Below are 23,463 nucleotides of genomic sequence, written 5' to 3'. Positions count from 1 at the left end.
AAGCCCCTTTTTAACTTCCTTAGCTACGAGTTCTTATAGGTTCGGAACCAGGCCTATAATAGTAGTTATAAGGCCCTATAAGAGCCTATTAGCGAGGTCATATACCTTGCCCCGTTTAGGGCTTAGTATAAGGTCGACTAGTTACGTGACAAGACCCCTTAGCTCCTTGATATCCGGGGTAGGGCAGGCCTATAGAAGGCCCCCCTTTGATTAGCTCGAAGCTATAGGCCTCCCTACTTAGTAGCTTGGCGGTAGGCTTTAAATCGACATTACATTTAGGGGCGCTAGGTAGTCTGTACGGTGAAAATTTTGATAGTCGTACGAGGTATGGTCGGATTGTAGTCAGGTCTAGTTCCTACGCCTGCGATGCCTATTACGTACTTGTAATGGCTCGCGCGCGGTTGAAAGTGGTACCGTTGGATAGCGTTTTTCGAGAGCTTTCTAGCGGTGGTAGTTTCGTGTGTTTTAGTGGGGTATTCGCGAAGATACAAGAGAGGCTAGGATAGGGTAGGTAGTTATAGAGGTATAGGGTAGGTGGTTCTGCCTAAAAACTATAAAAACCCCTAGATTTCCTACTATTTTCTAGTTTTTCGAACCTCTTTAATTTTTCTATAATTTCTTTAATAACTACCTTCTTTTCTAATCCTTAAACTCTTTAATACTAGCCTTTTTCTATTAATGTAACTATATAGCTATCTCCTATAGCTTATATACTACTATTTCTATCAAAAGGAGGCCTTAGAGAGTATTTTCCTACTGCCTTTTACTTCTTTCTATCATGTATACAAGAAAACTACCTATTTTTACGACTTTTGCTAAGTTTGTCGACCTAGAATAGCTTAGTTCTATTAGTTACAATGGCTAAATCTAGAAGCAAGGCTAGAAAGAGTAATAAACAGGCTGCTAAAGGCGCCTAGGGCCCTATAGTAGTAATAGTAACTATAGTAGCGACCCTAGCCACCAGAAACGAGCCTCCGGTTAGCTAGTAAGATATACCTATATTATAGTTAGCGATAGTAACCAAAGCAGCTAACACCCTAGCTACCGCGTTTATACCTATCAATTGGCAAAAGAGATAGATAGCTATAGGGGCATCTAACTAGGTATAAACCACACCTACACCTATATAGGGTATATACTCTAGCCCTATAAGCGAAAATAACACCCTAGCGGATAGTAATGTCTAGGATGTCCTTAAGAACCTAGATATAATACTAGAAAGCGGTATAGGCTTTACGGCTAACCTAGGTACCAAGGAGGAATTCCATAATGACCTGGTAACGGGCAGCCCGGTCCGAGTACGCCGTAAAGATATAGCTATGGCCTTCGAGGGCAAAGATCCTAATATACTATAGTATAACCTATAGTATATACCCCCTTGAGTCGCTAATGCCTTATATGGTGTTACCTATAACACTTTCGGCCCTCTATACCTATAGTTTCTAGAGGACGCTATAGTCAAATGGTATTACGATAGTAAGATAGGTACTATAGCCTAAGTCCCTAGAAGCGTGATTAATATAGTCTATACTAGTAAGAGCAAGTATGAAGCGGTTTACCTACTAGCCGTATACTACTTCGTCAATAGCCGCTAGTTATAGGGAGAGTAAATAACTATAGCTAACTATAAGACCTTCTATAGTGTAGATAAAGACGACGTTACTAAGATTCCCTATCTAGAGGCTAAATTTACCTTTATTAAGATTAAGGGCGATATAAAGGTAGTACTATTTAGTGTTATTATAGGTATATCGGTTATAGTCGACCTATATAAAGCTACTAATAATGATAATGACTATATTATACTAGCGCTATTTTTTACTAAGTACTATAAGACCTTAAACCTATAGGGAGGATTCTAGCCTTATACTACTAATGGCAATATGGTATATAAGATAGGGGGTACCTATATAGTTATATATACCTAATATATTAATAAAACCGGGTAGGTCCCTATCGATATAATTAAGGTACGCTAATATAAGTAGCTAGCTAACGCCTTCCCTAATATTCCTATAGATAAGGATACTATATTAACCCTACTATCGCTAATCAAGGTCGCTATTACCAAGGTATAAGATATAGTAAACAAGAAGAGGCCTTTGATGCCTCTAACTATACGCTAGGCAATTCTGACGCTCGAGCCTACCGACTTCCTATCCTACGAATCGGATATAGCCTAACTAGAGTAGGACTACTAAGAGTCCAGCCCTACTAATGCTACCTAAGACACGACTACGTACCTATATATATATACTAGCTTACCTATAGCTATACTATAGGATACTAAGTAGTATAATAAAGAGAGTATGTCAGTTATTAATAAGACTATAGCTAATACTACTACTAGCCTGATAGCCTAGGCCTTGTTATAGCTAGACTCGACACTCTAACCGCCCGAGCTAGCGCCTTAGCTTACTACGCCTATTAGGTATGTATAGTATAGGGCACCTACTAGTAGATTCGCCTATAGGACCGAAAGGGACCCCGAGGACAAAGAAGAGGAGGCTAAATCCTAGGGCAGGCTTAATAAAGCGTATATCACTTTTGATAGCCTTAAGGAGGTAGAAAACACCCTCATAGGTATAGAGTTCGACCCCTTTACTAATACTAATATCATTAAGTCTAGCCTATTATATCTGTCTATAGCTATAATGATCAGGCCTATTAAGGACTACCTTACCTATACCTACTAGGAATGCTATAGTAATAAGGAAATACTTATCTATACCTACCATTAGATCTGCTGTTTTTACTAGAAGGTTAGTAATAACTCATATAGGGCTAATATAGCTATATATAGCCTTAAGAAAAAGCTAGAGAACATATATAAAGCCTATTATACTACTAGTATAATACCTACTAATATACTAGAGCCTAAGGAACTACTAATAGCCTATATCTATATACTAAAGGGAGATAGTAATACCTTAGTTAATAGCTACCTATTTAAACTTAACTACCTTTACTATAGCCTAACTAGTTATTAGGGCCTATACTCTATACCTATATATATTATTATAACCTACAGTACTACTAAGAATAATAAGACTAACAAGGACTTCGCTAAACGCTAGTACCTAGCCACTAAGGCTAACTTTCTTAATATAGCTTAGGCTATAGTCTAGAGGTAGGATAAGGCTATTAGTAATATCATAAAGGACCTTAACCAAGTTAAGGAGGAACTTAAGCAACTAAAGGAAGCTTCTATAGTTATAAATAATAACTAGGTAGCTACCTTTAACTAGAGAAAGGGAGTAGACAAGAAGATATAATAGCTAGAAGAAACGATTACCTAGCTTACTAAGTATACTATAGTAATTACCGTACTATAGAAGGCTTCTAGGAGCCAAGAGCCTATAGCTTACCTACCTCTACCAGCTACCACTAGACACGGTACTCCTCTAAGTTCGATTACTAGGCCAGTAGCATACCCGCCACCCGTAGCTACTAGCTAGAAACGCCTACACTCGGACATACCTACATAGGAGAGTCCCTCGCGTAAAAGGGCCACTAGTATAGTCTATAGTAACCGTACCCTGGTCAGAGACACCCAGGCCAGGGCTAGAACACTTATACGGCCCCCTTAGGAGCGTCTATCTATAGTGTCGGCATTTATCGTAAACTTAGGAGCTACCGAGAAGAAGAAGGACTAAGGGATAGATAGATTTGATAATAGGGAGGATAAATAGGACACTTATTAGGATTATTACTATAGATAAATGACTAATATATTTATTAAGTTATAATAGGTCATTATATTTTTCTTTTCGAACCTTGGTACCTATTATAGTATATGGCTATTAGTAGGTTAGATCCGACTGACCTACTAATAGGGATAAGCCAGGGGTTATAGATATATATTTAGATAGTATCCCCAAGTGCCTCTGGCACTTGGAAGAATTAACGCATCTTATCACCACTTCTACAGACCGTACCAGTTGGTCCAGGAGTGCCGCCTATGGCGCGAATACCGCTGTGGTGTCGTATCTTGTAGCCAGTCCGAGCTGTAGTCATTTGCAGCCATCGAGCTGTAGCAGAGATATTGACCAAGTGATGTAGAAAGGCGCTGAAAAGAGGCAAAATCTCTGTATGGAATACACGTCTAATTAATAATCCTGCGTACTCCTTATACAACTAATTAGTATTAGACTGAGTTTCCGGCGGTGCCTGGATATCGCGCCTTGACTTTTCTTCTTTTCAATTCTCCTTCCTGTGAATTGTTTCTTTGTTTTTCTCCCTTTCTTTCTCGAAGTGAGGTGCCGTCGCCACGGCTCATGCAATTTTCTGGTACGAGCGCTCTAAAACGCGTGGTCGGGTTACCTTTGAAATCTAAGGCAACCCCTAATATATTACCCAGGTGTTTGGTCAGAACTGAAGTGGTTGTCGCCATCAAATGCCATCACCGGCCTCCCAGCTCCTCTTCTCAACATCCAACTCGCGAGAATAGTCACCGAATTCCTCAAACACCCTATGCACCATTTTAATATACCGTGGCTTCCACCGGAAGCCCTCGAACAATGCTTTTGTGTAGTCCCAATACTCGGGGTAGAAACCGGCAGTCTCCCAATCCACGATGCCCGTCACCCTCCAGCCGGTGGTCCCGTCAGGACGGGCAACCTGATCCACCAGGATATTCCGAGGGTTGAGGTCAGCATGGGTAAAGACAATCTTGTGCCCGCGGCGGCTCGGTTCGTCCGGGAACCGTAGACATTGACTGAAGGCCGCTTCGTCGGCAAACGGCCCGATGGGGTCTCCACCGCGGATGCGGTGGTCTCTGCATGCTTCGCCGAGAGTGTTGCAGATTGGCGCCTCGGGATTGACCGTCTGCGGTATGTCTCGAAGTTGGCTCAAGTAGTCTTTGAGCTGAGTAACGATCGCATCACAGTCGGCATCGGACAAGACCTCCTGACAGAGCCAAAGGGGTACCCCTGGCAGCCGCGTCGTGAGCAGATACGAGTCGTCGCCGTTGGGAATCACGTCAAAAGGCTTTGGGGCCGGTATGCAAGTCCTCTGCTGGACCATCCGCAAGGCGTTGAACTCGTTGCGGGCCAGGTTAGCGGTTCCCCTGTACTTCAAGAAGAGCTCAAAGGGCAGTCTCTGAACAAAGAGCGACGGGTCGTCCCGCCCATAAATCATCTCCCCGAGCTTCCGCAGCGCATCGTAGGTGATCGATCGGGCGCTCCTAGGCAGAATTCTCAAGCTTGAGACGAAGCCACGGCCGATGAAGTTGATCAGAGACTTGACGTGTCCGAATAAAGGCGATAACCAGGCCCACTGAAGAGAATGTCCAGATGAGGGCTTGCGGGCGTTCATGGCAGGGAGGACAAGCTCTCCAGGTTTACGAGGCAAGATCTGCGGCGCAATGCTTTTGGCGATCTCGACATACCGGATGCTTCTTGCCAGTCGGGCCTGGGTGCCGATAAACCTTGCGTCTACGGTGAGAATGCCAGCGCGCGAGTGATCACCCAAAAGCGGGTAGGGACCTTTAATTTCGATAGGTTTCTCAGGCCCGATGTGAACGAATTCAACTTTGTACTTGTGATTGCAAGCGTCAGAGACTGGCTGCAAAGGTCAGGGGGACAAGTGTTGTCGACGTCAATCTCACCTCGATCATTGATGGTTGCTGTCTTTCCAACTTGACCAACCCCTGGGCAAAAGCCTGAGCAGCGGACTTCTGAACTAACCAATGGCTGTAATAATGCAGCATTCGTTCAGGAGCTCTGACATACGAGAGCCACCAGTCGCGGTAAGGAGGACTAAAGAACACCCCAAGCATTTCGAATATCCGCGGCTTCGGAGACGGCTGGTTAGTATGCGGAATGTTATGGCTTGATAGAAGGAGGCATTCACGCACATTGTCTGCAACCCATCCAGACGGGACAGGGAGAACAGGGACAACAATTAGGGGATCCCGGGCAGTGCCAGTCTTGCCGGTGATACAACACCTGTTACCGTCTCGTGCCCGGATTTCCAGCTGCTCTGTGGCATCTGGCGGGGGCGGTATGCGACCGTTTGTAACTATCGGAAACTGGTTAGGCTGAAGGTCTCCCTCTCTCTCACACACACTTCCGGTGCCAAAGGAAATCTCTGTAGAGCGGTGAAGGTGAGTGCTTACCAGATTCAACAATGTAGATCCAGTCAGATACCAGAGATTGGACGTCGCCCGATGACACCCTATCGTTCACATATCGGGCGGCTGCGACTGGGTGAAGGGCTCCGTTGACAAAAGATGTGAGCAGTGCGCCGGACGGATGTGGGAGGTCGAGCTCCGCAATGAGCGACAGTGCCCGGTTGACTTCTTCTTCTGTGTTTGGGTCCATGGAATACCTAGCGTCAGACAATACGTTGATGTGGGATATTTATGGTACAGAGAGGAGGAAATGTCATGGGTTGGGTTGAAGGCCAGATATAGAGGAAGGTAGGAGGTAGACCCGATGGTAGCCAGGCGGCAAGCGAGCTCTGGAAAAGCTTGGCATTCAAGCCTTCCTGTCAGAGCTCGCCAGAGAGGCCGCGAAACGAGAAAACACCTGATTGGCCTATTAATGCTAGGCACTGCCACCAAGCAATGCATACGGATCAATTCGTACTTGTACGGAGGAATTGTACAGAATACCCATGTGCTTGGGTACTTTAGATTTAACCGCGCAGGCGAGCGTTTGACTAGTGTCTGACAGCATGGCCACGAAGAGGTCGTTGCAAGTACTCCGTATCTTGACTCGCAATCTGGGCAATTTTCGCGCCTGTCGCAAAGACGATTGCCAATTGAAGCTCGCAAACGCACAAGCTGTTGGTGATCTCATCCGAGTACTGCATTAGGAAGTGGGTCGCAGGTTTCGAGCGACAAGGTTTGGCGCGAATCAAGCGCGCGGAATACGGTGTCCCTGCATCGCACACGGTAGGAAACATCTAAAGTATACCAGTTCGGGGGGTCTTGTGTTATACTACTAGTGTAGCTACTGCCCTGGACAGCGTGCTTCGGCAGGCTAGGCGCTAGCCGGGACGTCTGTGCAGTATCGGATTAAGGTTCCATACGCGCCGGATCCGAATTGTTGGGTCGAGAGACATGTTTGGGGCTGCTCATCATACGGAGCGTGCCGTTTCTAGTACCTACCGAGTCCGCGTCAGTAGCCTTTGGCAAAAACGTGTCGAGAGCAGAGGTAGGTAAATATAACGTAGGACAGTCGCGAAAGACATTATAAGGCAGCATATTCTGAAAGAACTTCTGATTCTCAGACCCATGAAACTGAGTGAATATCCGCACCAGAAGCTCGTCCTTGGCTTTGCTACCTGATGCTGAATCTCTCACCAAACTCCTCGGTAAAGAGGCGCTTAGCAGGCGCCGGTAAGTTCCCGGGGCTGTGTTCTAAGGCCTCATCAATATGGCCATTCTCCGTTTCAGACAGACCCAACTTGGCTGTTCCTTTGGCTCTCCCCATGACCGAGCACCATATTAATCATGCAACTTGAGGCCGATAGCACGAGCTGGCCACATGCAGGATGGCAAGCGCAAGCAACAGGCGCCGACCCTAGACTATGGGCCGCGGCTCGCAATTTCAGAGCAACCATCATTCTGCCCAACGGTTGGTAGATATGGATTCAGCGTAATGGCACAGGCGGCAAGAGAGCATCCAAGACATTGCATCAAACCCAACATGGATGTGCAAGAAGACGGGCGCGTGGAGATGTCCCAATGTCTCGAAAGTGAAGGATAATGGCAGATATTGGAGTATAAAGGACTCACAGCGATCCTTTCAGATCCAGGGGACGAACACGCCAACAAGTCCTGTATCCCATCGCTTCCCCCTAACTCGTCCTACTCTTACGCAAATCAATCTCTTGAAAAAATCATCATGAGCTCTCGAAAGTCAGGTTCGACCACGACTTTGCGAGTCCCCTCGAATCTGGGGCCCATGAGCCACCCGAACTCGCTGTACATCACGATGCAGTATCTGCGTACAGTGAACCGGGTGAACCAATTTGCAAGTTCAGACCCCGTCATCTAGGTATCTGTGGCGAGCTCGAGCTAACCCTTGCCTGATAGCATTGGGCACTTTACGCCACTGAGAACGAACCGCCAAGCGGTTACCTCATACACGCTACCAATGCCAACCGGAGCCCCCCGGATCTCTACTCAGAGTTCCGGAGCGTCAGCGACCCCCGGAAATCGAGATCAATGTTGGTGTTCCTGAAGATCGCAAAATCTCCCGGCCTGGACGCTCTCAGGTACGCCGCATCGGCCGTCCGTCTTACGGACAAGCGGGCGCTACCGCCCGGAGAGCCTCGCTGGACCTGCCGCGTCTGGGTCAAGGAGGTCTTACGCGTCATGGAGGAAAACCAGTTCATTAAGTTGCCGATGAGCATTGGTAAGAATCCCGAGTCGCAGCACCTCCAACGACCCATTAATAAAACCCTCTTAGACGCGCTCGAGGAACGGTGCCTGTACATGGGCGACAAGCACATTCCGGATATTGGAAATGCCCCGATGTACAATGATCTGAGATGGGTGTCAAGTAATACCGGCGCACGGAAGGCCCTCATTGACCCGTCCGAACCTATGGACACGGAGCCTGCTTATCCAACCTATCACTCGGAGCCCCCTGCTGGACGCTATTACGGGCCCAAGCCGATGATTACGGATCCTGCTGGACGCTATTACGGGCCCAAGCCGATGGTCACGGAACCCGCCCACAGTTCGCAACCCGTTTCAGAGCGCTACTACGGCCCGAAGCCCATGGTCACCGATACCTATTATTGACACGCCAATTCGTTCCCACCCCTCCCCCCGCTCGTCACACCAATGGAAAACACATCCACTATGACGGCTGGTAATATATATGGGAACCCCGAAATCCTGTATCGGCCAGATTGATCTCCTTAGAGGACCGAAGGGTTAGGAGGGAATGGTCGAGGGCAGGTAGGCTTCTTCATGCAGCGAGGCGGAGTCTGCTATGGAAAATTCGGTGGACTGTAGGAATAGGAAGTTTTCTCTTTGGTTTTCTGTTTAGTTATCTCTTTGGTTTTCTCTTTAGTTTTCTCTTTAGTTTTCTCTAGTTATCTCTTTGCTTATCATTGGTTGGCACCTTGGATACTATATAGTGGTCAATAGCCAAATTCGGCCCAGGTCTGCTCGCACGCCTTAGCCGTTAGTCTTTTCGGGTTGTGCTCCCTTCACATAGACAGACCATTCAATGGATTGGCTCAAAAAAAAGCAAGGAACAGAGTGAAGTTAATCCGTAGAGAAAGAGCATGCCGAAAGACGAACGAGGCAAAATAGAATTGACAAGGGTGAGATTCGAACTCACGCCCCTTTCGAGACCACGGAAACTGGGATTAAGGGTTTTGAACACCTTAACGTGGCGCCTTGGACCGCTCGGCCACCTTGCCATGAGGCTCAATGGAAACTTCGTGGCAGAAGCGGAGTTTTCTGTCGGTGCTACTCCGTACTCCGTAGTGGATGTCCGGAAGTTTCCACAGCCCACTAACGTAATCCATACCCTGCTCGCGCGGCTACCCTGCTCGCGCAGCCAAATCTCCACCCAAACCACCACCAAATTTACCCATGAACAGGAGAAACATCTAGGCAATAATAACAATTCCAATAGCCAAACAGCTAAATAGTATAGTTCAATTCAATCTGGTGATACTTTCCTGAGTATAACGTCTATCTATCTACTTAAACTTCGTATAGGAAGATGATCTTATAGGCATCGCTAATCCCCTTTATATACCCCTTCTAGCACTTGCCAAGAGGCTTATTATCGCCATTTCTAGTAGCTATTTAAATCGCCGTTCTAATCGCTATTCGAATCGCTATCCTAATCGCTGTTCTAATTGCCGTTCGAGCCGTTTAAGCCGTTTGAATCGCTATTCGAATCGCCGTTCGAATCGCCATTCGAATCGCCGTTCGAATCGCTATTCGAATCGCCGTTCGAGCCGTTCGAGCCGTTCAAATCGCTATTCGAATCGCTGTTCCAATTACCGTTCGAATCGCCGTTCGAATCGCTATTCGAATTGCTATTCGAATCGCTGTTTGAATCGCTGTTCCAATTGCTATTCGAATTGCTGTTCGAATTGTAGTTCGAATAGTAGTTCAAATTGGTGGAAATTGGTGGAAATTAGATGTCCCTGGTGTTGATGCGCGAGCAGGGTAGCCGCGCGAGCAGGGTATGGATTACGTTAATGACTTTGACTGGTTGGTGCCTATGGAGCTGTCAGGGACCAGACTAGCGTCGCACCCCTACAGATGCCGCTTACTACGTACGTCGGTATACTACTACGGTGGCGAGCCAAAGCTTTTTCCCCTACCCAGGTACCAACAGGGGGGCCACCTAAAAAACCCTTAGGCCCCCTACACCCAATTTTACATACAACTGGCCTAACAAGATTTTTCTTTCCTAGGTTCGCAATCATAACAATTACCATTATTCGAAAGACGCCTCGTAATAGTAATTCTCCCTATATATAATACCTTATAGCTAAAGCTAAAGCCCGTATCTATACCCTCTATTATGACGCCCAAAAAGGACAAGCCGAAATTGCAGCTATTACCGGCTATTCAAGAGGCCAAATTCGGTATACCATTCGATCTGGCATAACGACCGTTGCTCCACGTTCTGGCTGACCACATACCCTAAACGAACAAGAGAAGAGGAACTCGTGGAATTTGTCTATAGCTCTCGCGAAAGGAGGAGGATGACCTTTTTACAACTATTAATGACTCTTTTTAAGAGCCGGTACGGAGTCTGGGCGATTAAGAAAGCTCTCTACCGGCTAGGCTTTCGACGCCGCGTTACACGGAAGAAACCTCCTATCTCTAAGAAGAACCGGCAGCTTCGATTAACCTGGGCACGAGAGCATATCGACTAGACCCCTAAACAATAGGCAAAGATCCTCTAGACTAACGAGACCTAGGTCTATAGTGGTCCTCACCGTAAGGTCTTTGTTACTCGGCGGAAAGGTAAGGAATGGGATCCTAATTATATTATTAAGAAGCATTAACGAAAGAGAGGGTGTGACGAACCTAACTCAGACTTCTTCTAAAAGGGTTTAGACGAAGGTAAGTGACGCGGGGCAAGTGTACAGGTCGTCTAAGGGATTCGGTGAAGCCAAAGGGTTTACAACAACAGAGTTGTCTCGTCATAGTAGTGCGATGCTGTTAGGAGTACTGTGATTATAAGTTACTATCACTAGTGAACTCCAGAGTCCACCAGAACGAGTGATGTGACGAACCCAACTCAGACTTCTTCTAAAAGGGTTCAGACGAAGGTAGGTTAAGCAGAACAAACGTACAGGTCGTCTAAGGGATTCGGTGAAGCCAAAGGGTTCATAACAACACTATAGTTGTCTCTCACAGTAGTCAGCGATGCTTGGTAGGAGTACTATGATTGTAGGTTACTATCACTAGTAGACTCCCGAGTCCGCTATAACGAGTGACTATCTACATATATATATAACCCTAGTGATCACTCCTGATCACGGTGATCGTAAGTGATCGTATAGTAGTAATCACCCTGATCACTGGTGAGCGTAGTGATCACAGCGCCTCCTATATTATAATTAGCCCTTCTGTTCCTTCGGCTTGATTAGTCTATCTGTACTAGTGACCTAGGCGGCATCTACATGTATATTTCCGTGACACGATGCCCCTCCTTTAAGGCTTTCGTCCTGAAAGCCCTCTTTAGGCCGTTTTAAATAGCGCCAACATCCCTCGTAATCCTTATATATGTTTTTCTCCTTAGCTCCTTGTTGTCCTTTGTACTGTCAATCATACTATCTAACGCGCGTAGGTCCTAAGCGTCTATTTGTCGTAAGCGCCTAGCTTAGTTTATTTCCGATCACGGGTTTGTAGTAATGGCGTGTTCTTATTGTATAGAGTATAACCGAGCGTGCAAAATGATTAAAAAATCTTGTCATTACGAGGCTTACGTGCGTCGGGGTCGTGCTTACGATGGTTCTGGCGTTCTAGCTTCTTCTTGTAGGTTCTCGTTCCCTTATAGAGGTATATCGCTAATCGTAGCGTAGTAGATCGTATTATATATAAGTAGCGTTATTTAAAGGCTAAAGAGAAAGAGGCCGAAGCCTTGCTACGAGAATACTAATATAAAGCTTCTAAGGTATTAGCCCATTTAACTTAAGTTCGTAAGTAGTAAGAGTTTTTAGTAGAGAAGGGGGCAGATATGGTTATATAAGGTTTGTCAAATCTAGACAAATTAGAAGCGGTAGAGTAGTAAGAATCAGAGGCTATCCTAAACGTATAGCTTAACGGTAGCGTCAACGTTATTAACTAAGGCACTATCTTTGATTCTATCCTAGGTTTGCCTTTAGCCGATCTAGGTTCTACCGATAGAACTATTCGAGTTTCTTAGGGTAGTTTAAGTTCTTGACTAGTTCCTATAAGTTGTCTTCTAGTCTAAAATCAAGCCATTTAACCAGATACTATAGTTCCCTATTAATAATATATAAATCTAGAATTTCTTCGACGTCCTATTCTTCCTCTTCGTCTTCCGCTTCGATATTTATAGCGATTTTAGCGTTCTTTGGTGCTAGTTCGAGAAGTGAAATATGAAAAACATCCGTCTATAGTTATATAGATAACGGTAATAATAGTTAATAGTTAGATGTCGAGATTTGTTCTTTGATAACAAAGGGTCTGACCTTCTTAAAGTCTAGCTTCGTATTTAGTTACTTAGTTTGTAGGTTTTATACGATTAGATAGACTTTGTCTCCCCTCTCTAGGCAAGGTCCCTTAAGCCTGTGTTTGTTATAGTGGTTCTTTATTCTGGTTCTAATAAACTCGAGTTCCTTTTTGAGTTTCTTATATAGTACGTATATCTACTCTACTTTGACTACCGCTCTTGGCACTATAACCTCTAGTCCTTGCCTTAGGTCTGCTTTGTATCCGTAGTTCGTAAAGAATGGTATAACTTTGGTCGTTTCTATTAGCGTTATATTATAAGCGAGTTATACTATTGGTAATAGTATAACCTAGTTATCTTGTTAGTAGTTAATATAGGAACGGAGGTACTGCTTAATAACTTGGTTTAGTTACTCTGTTTATCTGTCAGTCTACGGGTAATATGCTGTTAATAGCTTGCTATTAACGTCTAATCGTTATATTAACGCTTACTAGAACTTCGATACGAACTTGGTATCTCTGTCGGTAATCTATTCTTATAGCTAAGCATGTATTAATGTAACTTACTAATAGATTACGTCTACCAGCTATTTAGCTATCTAAGACTCCTTATAAGGAAAGAAGTATGCCTATTTAGTTAGGCAATCTACTATAGTAAGGATACTATCGTAGATTACTCCTATAGCCGTATCCTTAGATTCTAGCAGTTTTATAATAAAGTCTATCGTAACTAAACTCTATAGTTTGTTAGCTGTTAATAGTGGCTAAAGCAGCCTATACGGCTTATATTATACCGTCTTACTTCGATTATAGATATCATAGCTCTATACGACTTCCTTGACTTGTATCGTTAACTATAGAAAGTCATAGTATTTCTTAACTTGTATAATAGTCTTCGTAACTCCTTTATATTCTCCGAGTTTCGACTCGTAGAGTTCTCGAATCATTCGTAGCTGCTGATCCTTGTTATAGATGTATACTTTGCCTCGGTACCAGAGTTTCCCATCTTTTTTTTCCACTCCGTTAGGTACCACTGGTCCGGGTGCTACTTGATACTATACCTCGTCGATCCTTTCTTCTCGAAAGATTATATAGCATTCTAGGAACGAGTCGAGTAGATCATCTTCTACGGGTGTCTACGTTTCGTAATATAGCGTTCCGTCTTTTTGTTCCTTGAATAACGGTAGTATTATTTCCGTTCGTCCTTCCGTATAGTCCGTTCGTTAGCTTAAGGCGTCCGCTTGTACGTTCTCTTTACCTTTCTTATAGTAGATCTCAAAGTTAAATTCTATAAGGAATTCTACCTACTATATTTGTCATCTGTTAAGCTCCTTTGTCATCGTAAAGTACTATAAATTCTTATAATCTGTATATACTCGTACTAGTTTGATCGTACCGCTAAGGTATAGTCGCCATTCCTTAAAAGCTTTAATAATTACAAGTAGTTCCTTATTATAGATTAGATAGTTAAGATATAATCTGTCGAGCTTTTTTGAAAAGAAGGCTATAGGATGTAGCTTCCCTTGTTTGTCTCATTATCCTAACTATCCTCCAATAGCGTAGTCTGAAGCGTCCGTTTCTACCTTAAATAGCTTCTTAGGATCTAGTAATACTAGTATTAGATCCTTGGTAATGGCGTCGCGAATCTACGTAAATGCTTGCTTATACTACTCTTCCTATTAGAACTTAGCGTTCTTCTTAGTAAGCTTGTACAATGGTCGTACGATTACTCTAAAGTTCCTAATAAACATCTGGTAGAAGTTTATAAACCCGATGAAACTTCGTACTTCTGTAACTAACGTTAGTCGTGGCCAATCTTTGATAGCTTTAACCTTTAAGGGTTCTATCTGAATTTGTCCTAGGGATATCTTATATCCCAAAAACACCGTCTTCCTAACGTGGAATTCGCTCTTTTCCTTGTTAACTAATAGCTTATACGTATATAATACGTCTAGCACTACTCTTACATACTTCCGGTGTTTGTCTATCATCTTAGAGAAGATAAGTATATTATCGAGATAATATACTATAAATTTATCGAGAAAGGGGTAGATAGCTCAATTAATCAGGGCTTAGAACGTTACCAGTACGTTTATAAGTCCGAATAGTATAATAAGGTACTTATAGTGGCTATAGGGTATCCTAAAGGCCATTTTCCACTTATCGCCTTCTTTAATCTATATATAGTTATAGGCCGATGGCAAGTTAAGACGCGTAAAATATTAGGCTCCTGCTAACTAATCTTAGAGCTATAAAATTAATAGTAATAGGTATCGGTTTTTCACGGTCTATTCGTTAAGTTACCAATAGTCGACATATAACTATAGCTTTCCATCTTTTTTAGGCATAAACAGGATTAGGTAGCCTACTAGCGATGTCGACAGGCGGATATATCCTCTCCGAAGGTTCTCCTCTAAATATCGCTAGAGTTCTTCGTTCTATGTCTAGCTTGTATAGTAGATCTTAAAGAACTTTAGTCGTACTCCTTCCTTAAGCTTGATCTTATGGTCCTATAGGCCGTGTTCTGGTAATCCTTCTAGATGCTTTGGTTCAAATGCTAGGTGTCCTTTATACTCCTTCGGTACTTCCCTAGTCTTGTCTCGTTTCTCGGTTTTCTAATAGTATACGAATTTGGTTCCGTCTATAGCGATGCTAGCGATTTCTCCTATCTTAACCTATTGCTCTAATTATAATGCTCTATATTTGTTAACGGAGAGAATAGCTATCGGCGATTTAGCTCGTTCCTCCTATCGTAACATCGGTATCGTTATACCGCTTCTTCTAGAGTCCGTAGTGGTCTATCTACCACTGCCTGTCTCTTACGGTAGATCTATAGGATATGCCTTCCCTTAAGTATCGTCTGCTCGCAATCCTTACGTGCTTCCTATTACGCTAGTTAGATATAACTCTATTTAGGGTTATAGGTAGCTACCATTCTTCTAGCTAATGTCTAGGTTATAGTCTTCGTACTATAGTAGTCCTAGTATTATATCTTTATTGTCGCCTATATCTATAATGCTAAATATGACTACTATAGTCTTCCCTACCATAGGGATATCGATCGGTTTAGTCTCTCTATATACCTATTATATTAGGAATAGCCCTTTGACTATACCATACTTCTATTTCATTCTCTAGGGTATCTATAGCTAATTTATAAGTGTTAGCGAAATCAGGTTTATCTCCGCTCTACTATCTACTAGTATAAGCATTTCGTGCTACTTCTATTACGCCGTTATCTATAGTCGCTTATCTTGCCATTATTATCTAAAGATTATAGCGATTTCCTATATTTCTGTCAGGAGGTCTTAATATAGTAGTTTCTTACACTAGTTCCTCCTATACTATACTACCACTCGTTACTATATAGGCGTTAATGGTTTTCAGGCCCCTTAAAGGGCCCTAACCCGTTTCCTAGGTCAGTATTAACCTCTTTAATTGTTCGGCTAATGGCGGCTTCGTCAATCGTGCTCATTTCCGCAAACCATTAAATGCTTATAGCTTCCTACCATTAGGTCCATTCTGCTTTTCGTCGTATAGTCTATAGCTTCATCTAAAGCTCCCGAATTCGCGATTTCTTTTCGTCCGCGTGATAGAAACAATCGTTACTCTAGCATAAGTCCTATATATCTCATCCTATTCCGCAGTACCTAGGCTAGGCTCGTTTTAGAACTACTATAATGCCTTCTAGACTTCGGGTTTCGATCTTCTAGAGTAATTCGGCCGCTCTGTTTCCCATGTCATAGACCTATTCTATAGGGCGTAAACTTCTGTCCCCGTTTTCCTATCGGATCGGCCAGTGATTGTTTTCGAATTTGTCGCGGAAGTAGTATTAGCATTTGTATACTATACACTAGAACTAGGGCACTTATATATATACCTTATATCAAGGGTATAGTCGTGTAGCGTTGCCTAAAAGATATTAGAATTCTCTTCCAAATCCTTCCTACTATATATAGACTATAGGTGCCCTAATACTAAGGTAGGAATATTTCTTCTAGTAGCTTTCCTATATATATCCGTCTTTTCTATAGTTCGTACATATAAATTGGTACTCTAGGTTCCGTACGTCGTAGCTAAGTTACTAATCATCAAAGTACTTAGTATAACTATTAGGTCTATCATATGTCACGGGCTATTCCCCTTTGATGGTTTCTACGATATGTCAGAGCTCCCTCATTTCGTCCCTTATCTCGTCACTCTACTAGGCAAGTCGAGTTAGGCATCCGTCTCGTTCGTATAACTCCGTATTAAGCCGAAAAACTTCATTACGGTACCATTCGATCCGTTCCTAAAGGAATAAGATGTTTGGTCTAGGTTAGTCGACTCCTTAGGTGTCGGTTATCTACGATCTATCCTATCTCTATGTAACTATAAAACCCTACTACCTTAAGGCTAGGAGAATCGAAATTAGTGGCGTATACTCCCCTACTATATCCTATTCGGCAATACCTATTTCTAGGTCTATAGTAACTAGTTCGGAGTACAGTATCTATTTATCTTTGCCATTATTATTGTATTTAAGACTATCTGTATTGCTATCCCTATCTTTGTAGCTTGTAGCTACTACTTTGACGACGTCCTTGGTTTCGTCGATAACTATAGTTTCCTTTCCTAGGACTGGTTTCTAATCTTTCTTCGGGCTTTGACATTCCTGCTTATAGTGTCCTTTCTTTCTATAGTTATAGTAGGTAGCGTTAGACTTGTCTTTGGCTATCTTCTTCTTATCCTGCTTCTATACTACGTCTATATCTATAGCTCTAGGATACGTCCTATATAAGGTACTAACATATACTCGCTTTTTCTTATCATTAGCCTTAACCGTGGTTCTATTTATTTGACCTCGTTTCTACTATTCCTATATATAGAGCCGATCGTCGATTCTAATAGCCTATACGATATATTTGTCTAGAGTTTTAGGCCGGTCGTACTTATATAGCTCGTCTTTGACCTTTTCCTTCAAGCCGTTATAAAATAGTTATATTAACGCCTCGTCGTTAAGCTAAGACTTAAGCATATCCTATCTGAACTATACAGTATAGGAGGCTACTAACTTAGTCCATCGGAGATTGGCAAGCCTTTCTTAGGCGTAAATCTTCTTATCTTTGTCGCCAAAGACCTTCCGAAGCTCTTCTTCGAAACGGTCATAAGATCGAAAGACTACCTATATAAAGGCGTCTTAGTCGTCCTCGTCTTCCTTAGTGAGATAGTCATTCCATATAGGTTCAAACTATCTAAGTACCTTGCCCTCTAGTCTTATAGCTATATAGAGGACTTTAACTTTGTCATCGGGAAACTTGTCGTCATTAAGCCGGAAGTAGGATCAGAGGTTTATTAAAAACCCTACAAGGTCCTCCTTGGTTCCTCTATACTTGCTAGGTAGTTTGATCTTGATACGGCTTGCTTTAGTAGTCTCGAGCGCCTTGATTTTAGTATAGGCCTCGTTGACCAGTTTCTACGAGTGCTTTTCGCCGTTCTCGAGTTCCTTGATTCGAGCTTAAGCAGCCTTGTCTCTCTAGTCCAACTCCTAGATTCGCTACTAGAGCTAACCAAGCTAGGCAAGCAGTTGTTCGGCCGTAACGTTGGTAGCTATGTCGATATCGAGGTCGAAGTCACCTCCATTCTGAACCATAATAGAACAAAGGGAGTGATAGTAACGTGTGACGAACCTAACTTAGACTTCTTCTAAAAGGGTTTAGACGAAGGTAGGTTAAGTAGAATAAACGTATAGGTCGTCTAAGGGATTCGGTGAAGCTAAAGGGTTTATAACAACATTATAGTTATCTCTTACAGTAGTTAGCGATGCTTGGTAGGAGTACTATAATTGTGGGTTGCTATCACTAGTAGACTCCCGAGTCCGCCGTAACGAGTGACTATCTATATGTATATATAACCCTGGTAATCACTCCTGATCATAGTGATTGTAAGTGATTGTATAGTGGTAATCACCCTAATTACTAGTAAGCGTAGTGATTATAGCGCCTCCTATGTTATGATTAGCCCTTCCGTTCCTTCGGCTTGATTAGTCTATCTGTGCCGGTGACCTAGGCAGCATCTATATATATATTTCCGTAACAAGTGACTAGCTATCTAATATACTTGTCTAGTTCCCTTATTCCTAGGTGTTCCCCTCTTAGATTCCGATCGTGTGATCGCTGCTACGATCCTTCGATCATTGTTCGGGTGCTCGCCTTGATCGAAGTGCGATCACTGCGATCACTTTCTGATTGGTCCTTAGGTCTTGTAGTTCCTGATTGGTTCTGTGTGCCTTGTCGGGTTGCCTTATATGGCTATATCGTGACAGAGGGTAGATATTCTAGGGTTGTTTCTTAGCTTCTGAGAAAGGTCTAGGGATCTTCTGGGAAAAGGATTAGGGCACTATTAATGCTAAGTCCTACCGCTAATGTATAGTCCTAGTTATCGACAGATAGATTCGACTTTCTTACGGAGATCCTACTAAACGTCTTATCCTTATATAAAATGGGGCTCCTAGCTATACTACTCTTGAGACTTAGCTAGACTTAGAGGAAAGAGGAGTTTAACTTCTTAAATGGCTATTATACTCTCTAGATCTAAACCCTATTAAATCTTATTGGGACTAGATAAAGGATTAGATTCAAGATAAGTATAGCTTAGATATAACAAACCTAACTCAGACTTCTTCTAAAAGGGTTTAGACAAAGGTAGGTAGAGCAGGACAAGTATACAAGTCGTCTAAGGGATTCGGTAAAGCTGAAGGGTTTATAACAATAGAGTTATCTCTTATAGTAGTATAATGCTATTAGGAGTATTATAATTATAATTACTATCACTAGTAAACTCTTAGAATCTACTATAATAAGTAACTATCTATATATATATATAACCCTAGTGATTACTCCTAATTATAGTAATTATAAGTAAGTATATAGTAATAACTACCTTAATTACTAGTAAGTATAATAATTATAATGCTTCTTATACTATAATTAGTTCTTCTGTCCCTTTAGCTTGATTAGCCTATCTATACTGGTAGCCTAGGTAGTATCTATATATATATTTCTATAATATAATACCCTCTCTCTAAGGCTTTTAACCTAAAAGCCTTCTTTAGGCCGTTTTAAATAGTGATAATATCCCTTATAATCTTTATATATTAGACTAGGGTAGGAACCTCTTAGTATAACCAGAGGGGCATAGGTTACAGATTCATTTTTCCGGTTCCAAACAAGTTATATATACACTAGATATAAATAAGGGGTACCTATCTAGGAGGTGCCAGGGAACAACAACAAGGACGACAGATAGTTTTTATAGAATAGATCAATAGTAATAGCAACAGACTACTATTATAGCATTATTTATATAATGGCGAGGTTCTTCTTTCACTTGTAAGTTTAGCTATCTTTTCTATATAGGTAGACTCTTTTACATCTACCTAAAGAGGCATCGTTATCACCATCCCCATATCCACCGTAACCGCTATCTAGGAGGCTAGACTTGTCTACTATATCTATAAGTACCTAGATACACTAGACACTTTAAGCTAACACTCCTCTCTATCTAACCAGACAGAGGTTTAGTCTTAGGGGTACGTAACTACTACCAGGAGAGGCTGGCACCAGTTTATATTTTTAGGGGCTTAATCGGGGAGGAGCTTAGCTCTAAGTCTAAACTAGACTACCGGACCTTAAGAACAGCAGATAGTAACGTTCGTGATAGAGGAGCGAGAATATATATACGGAGGCGCGTACGGCAAATCTATTAGGAACCTAAGAAAGGCGAATATAGGCGCCAAGAGATCAGTATATCTGGCGATAGGCTAGGAGGCTACTCTTGCCCTAATATAGTAATACCATTAGCGGTAGTAGGAGAAGCGACAAAATATTAAGATTAGGTAAGTTTGCTATCTATCTAGAGGGATAGAGATTTCGGAAAACCGATTAGTATACTCGGAGCTGCTTGGAGTTAAGGAATGAGCTTCCGGAGTTATAAGGACACTCGAGGAAAGTCTGGTGGCTATCCTGACCCTAGTTACCTTGGTACTAGCCCTTGCTAATAGGACTATCTCTACCTATATACTGCTACTCTTTGGTAGGTTAGTATAGATCTGTCTTATTACTTTAGGATCTCTAGCTATAGGGGCTAGGGTACTATAGAGTATTCCTTACTAGAAAGGTTAAGAATAGCTTTACTAGGTGTATTTAGAAGGGCTAAAGATGGTAGATTAACTCTAGCTTTAATTATAATTATAACGAGAAGACTTAAAGGAAGGAAGGAAGATATCCTAGATTAGCTATTCGAAAAGCGAAACTACCTTTAAGGAGGTAACTTAAATAGGAAGGTATAATTAAAGATAATAACCATTATAACCTCTCTTCTTATTAGTTTAGTAGACTTTGTAACCTAAAACACCACTCCTTATACCTCTTATATCTAAATATATTAAGAACTCCTTAGGGAGAACGTTATTAGAATTACTATAGTTAGCTAAGTTTAGAAACCTTACCTTTAATATAGAAGTCTAACGTTATAGCTAAGTAGATATTATAATAGATAGACTTATTAAGGTTATTTAGGTTATATTCCCTTTGCCTATAGATAAGGGATTACCTAGACTTTTCTCTAGTTATAACGTTACTAAGTACCTAGAGCGCTTTACAAAGGTATATAAGATCTTTAAGGGAGATAATATAGATAAGATTTCCTACTTTAAGTAGTAGTATATAGATAACCTTTACGAGATTCTAGATTAGTAGCTAGAGGTAAAGAAAAAGGACTAGACTATATTTGAGGCTACTATCAAGGAGCATTAGAAGTAGAATAATTCCTAATAGGAGACTTCTACTTAGGAGTTAGAGCGTCTTTTAGATTCCTAATATATAGATTTAGCTAAGTCTATCTATAACTACCTAGAGTATGTTAACGTCTTACTTACTAGAGTGCCTAAGAAGAAGAAGGCGGTCTATTAGTTATCTATAGTCTAGAAGGTATAGGACTAATTCCTACCTACTCTCTAGACTAGTCTTCGAGTCTATAAGAGAGGAGATATATAAGTTAATAACATAGAATAGGAGGAGTTCTATAACTTTATATAGGAGTGCCTATATAAGGGTATTAATACTAGGTTAGTCTATTACAAACTAGATCCGAAAGGTAGAGAGGTAAAGCTATATGTCACGAATTGGCCGCATAAGGCGACCCGACAAGGCACACGGAACCAATCAGGAACCACAAGACCTAAGGACCAATCAGAAAGTGATCGCAGTGATCGCACTTCGATCAAGGCGAGCACCCGAACAATGATCGAAGGATCGTAGCAGCGATCATACGATCGGAATCTAAGGGGAACACTCAAGAATAAGGGAACCAGACAAGTATATTAGATAGATAGTCACTCGTTCTGGTGGACTCTGGAGTTCACTAGTGATAGTAACGCGCTTCCTCACAAACAGCATCGCACTACTGTAAGAGACAACTCTGTTGTTATAAACCCTTTAGCTTTATCAAATCCCTTAGATGACCTGTACATTTGTCCCGCATCACTTACCTTCGTCTAAACCCTTTCAGAAGAAGTCTAAGTTAGGTTCGTCACACGTTGCTATCACTCCCTTTGTTCTGTCATGGTTCAGAACGGAGGTGACTTCGACCTTGACATCGATATGGCTACTAACGTTACGGCCGAACAGCTGCTCGCCTAGTTTGGTTAACTCTAGTAGCGAATCTAGGAGTTAGACTAGAGAGACAAGGCTGCTTAAGCTCGAATCAAGGAACTCGAGAACGGCAAAAAGTACTTGTAGAAACTGGTTAACGAGGCCTACGCCAAAATCAAGGCGCTCGAGACTGCCAAAGCAAGCCATATCAAGATCGAGCTACCTGGCAAATACGGAGGAACTAAGGAGGATCTCGCAGGGTTTTTGACAAACCTCTGATCCTACTTCCGGCTTAATGATGACAAGTTTCCGGACGACAAAGCCAAAGTCCTCTACGTAGCTACGAGACTAGAGGGCAAGGCACTTAGATGGTTCGAACCTATATAGAATGACTATCTTACTAAGGAAGACGAGGACGATCGAGACGCCTTTATATAGGTAGTCTTTCGATCCTATAACTATTTCGAAGAAGAGCTTTAGAAGGTCTTTAGCGATAAAGATAAGAAGATTTACACGTAAGAGAGACTTGTTAATCTCCGATAGACCAAGTTAGTAGCCTCCTATACTATATAGTTTAGATAGGATATACTTAAGTCTTAGCTTAACGACGAGGCATTAATATAACTATTCTATAACGGCTTAAAGGAAAAGGTCAAAGACGAGTTATATAAGTACAACCGGCCTAAAACGCTAGATAAATATATTATATAGGCTATTAGAATCGACGATCGGCTCTATATATAGGAATAGTAGAAACGAGGTCAAATGAATAGAACCACGGTTAAGGCTAACGATAAGAAAAAGCGAACATATGTCAGTACCTTATATAGGACGTATCCCGGAGCTATAGATATAGATATAGTATAGAAGTAGGATAAGAAGAAGACGGCCAAAGACAAGTCTAATGCTACCTACTATAACTACAGAAAGAAAGGACACTATAAGCGAGAATGTCGAAGCCCGAAGAAAGATTAGAAACCAGTCCTAGGAAAGGAAACTACGGTTATCGACAAAACCAAGGACGTCGTTAAAGTAGTAGTTACGAGCTACGAAGATAGGGATAGCGATACGGATAGTCTTAAATATAATAATAACGGCGAAGACGAATAGACGCTATACTCCGAACTAGTTACTATAGACCCCGAGACAGGCATTGCTAAATAGGATACGGCAAGGGAGTATACGCCACCGATT

At 42.2% G+C, this 23,463-nt stretch overlaps 2 protein-coding genes and 1 non-coding gene across 3 annotated transcripts; 1 reads left to right on the top strand and 2 right to left on the bottom strand.

Moving 5' to 3' along the window:
* Positions 1-4,392: 4,392 nt before the first annotated feature.
* P884DRAFT_278596 (kinase-like domain-containing protein) lies at positions 4,393-6,323 on the bottom strand (the record flags this gene model as incomplete). The annotated part of the gene is made up of 4 exons (XM_069443202.1): positions 4,393-5,538; positions 5,609-5,794; positions 5,858-6,021; positions 6,119-6,323. 4 exons carry the CDS (start codon positions 6,321-6,323, stop codon positions 4,393-4,395), a joined length of 1,701 nt encoding a protein of 566 aa, XP_069296323.1.
* A 1,477-nt stretch (positions 6,324-7,800) lies between these two features.
* P884DRAFT_245810 (uncharacterized protein) lies at positions 7,801-9,052 on the top strand. The gene is made up of 3 exons (XM_069440445.1): positions 7,801-7,982; positions 8,045-8,366; positions 8,421-9,052. The coding sequence occupies exons 1-3, from the start codon at positions 7,854-7,856 to the stop codon at positions 8,756-8,758; spliced, it is 789 nt and encodes a 262-aa protein (XP_069296322.1). The 5' UTR covers positions 7,801-7,853; the 3' UTR covers positions 8,759-9,052.
* Positions 9,053-9,280: 228 nt separating this feature from the next.
* Positions 9,281-9,387, bottom strand: P884DRAFT_t114. Its single transcript has one exon. It is a non-coding gene; the product is annotated as a tRNA-Leu (tRNA).
* Positions 9,388-23,463: the final 14,076 nt, after the last annotated feature.

This window comes from Thermothelomyces heterothallicus, assembly GCF_042370625.1.
Source record: "Thermothelomyces heterothallicus CBS 202.75 unplaced genomic scaffold P884_scaffold_16, whole genome shotgun sequence".
Classification (NCBI taxonomy): Eukaryota; Fungi; Ascomycota; class Sordariomycetes; order Sordariales; family Chaetomiaceae; genus Thermothelomyces; species Thermothelomyces heterothallicus.
The sequence above is the reverse complement of the archived record's forward strand: the minus strand, read 5'-3'. Positions and strand labels throughout refer to the sequence as shown.

Coding starts and splice junctions, on each gene's coding strand:
- P884DRAFT_245810 (XM_069440445.1), top strand. CDS start 7,854: ATGAGCTCTCGAAAGTCAGGTTCGACCACGACTTTGCGAGTCCCCTCG. Junction 7,983..8,044: donor TGAACCGGGTGAACCAATTT/GCAAGTTCAGAC, acceptor CTTGCCTGATAG/CATTGGGCACTTTACGCCAC. Junction 8,367..8,420: donor TAAGTTGCCGATGAGCATTG/GTAAGAATCCCG, acceptor AAACCCTCTTAG/ACGCGCTCGAGGAACGGTGC.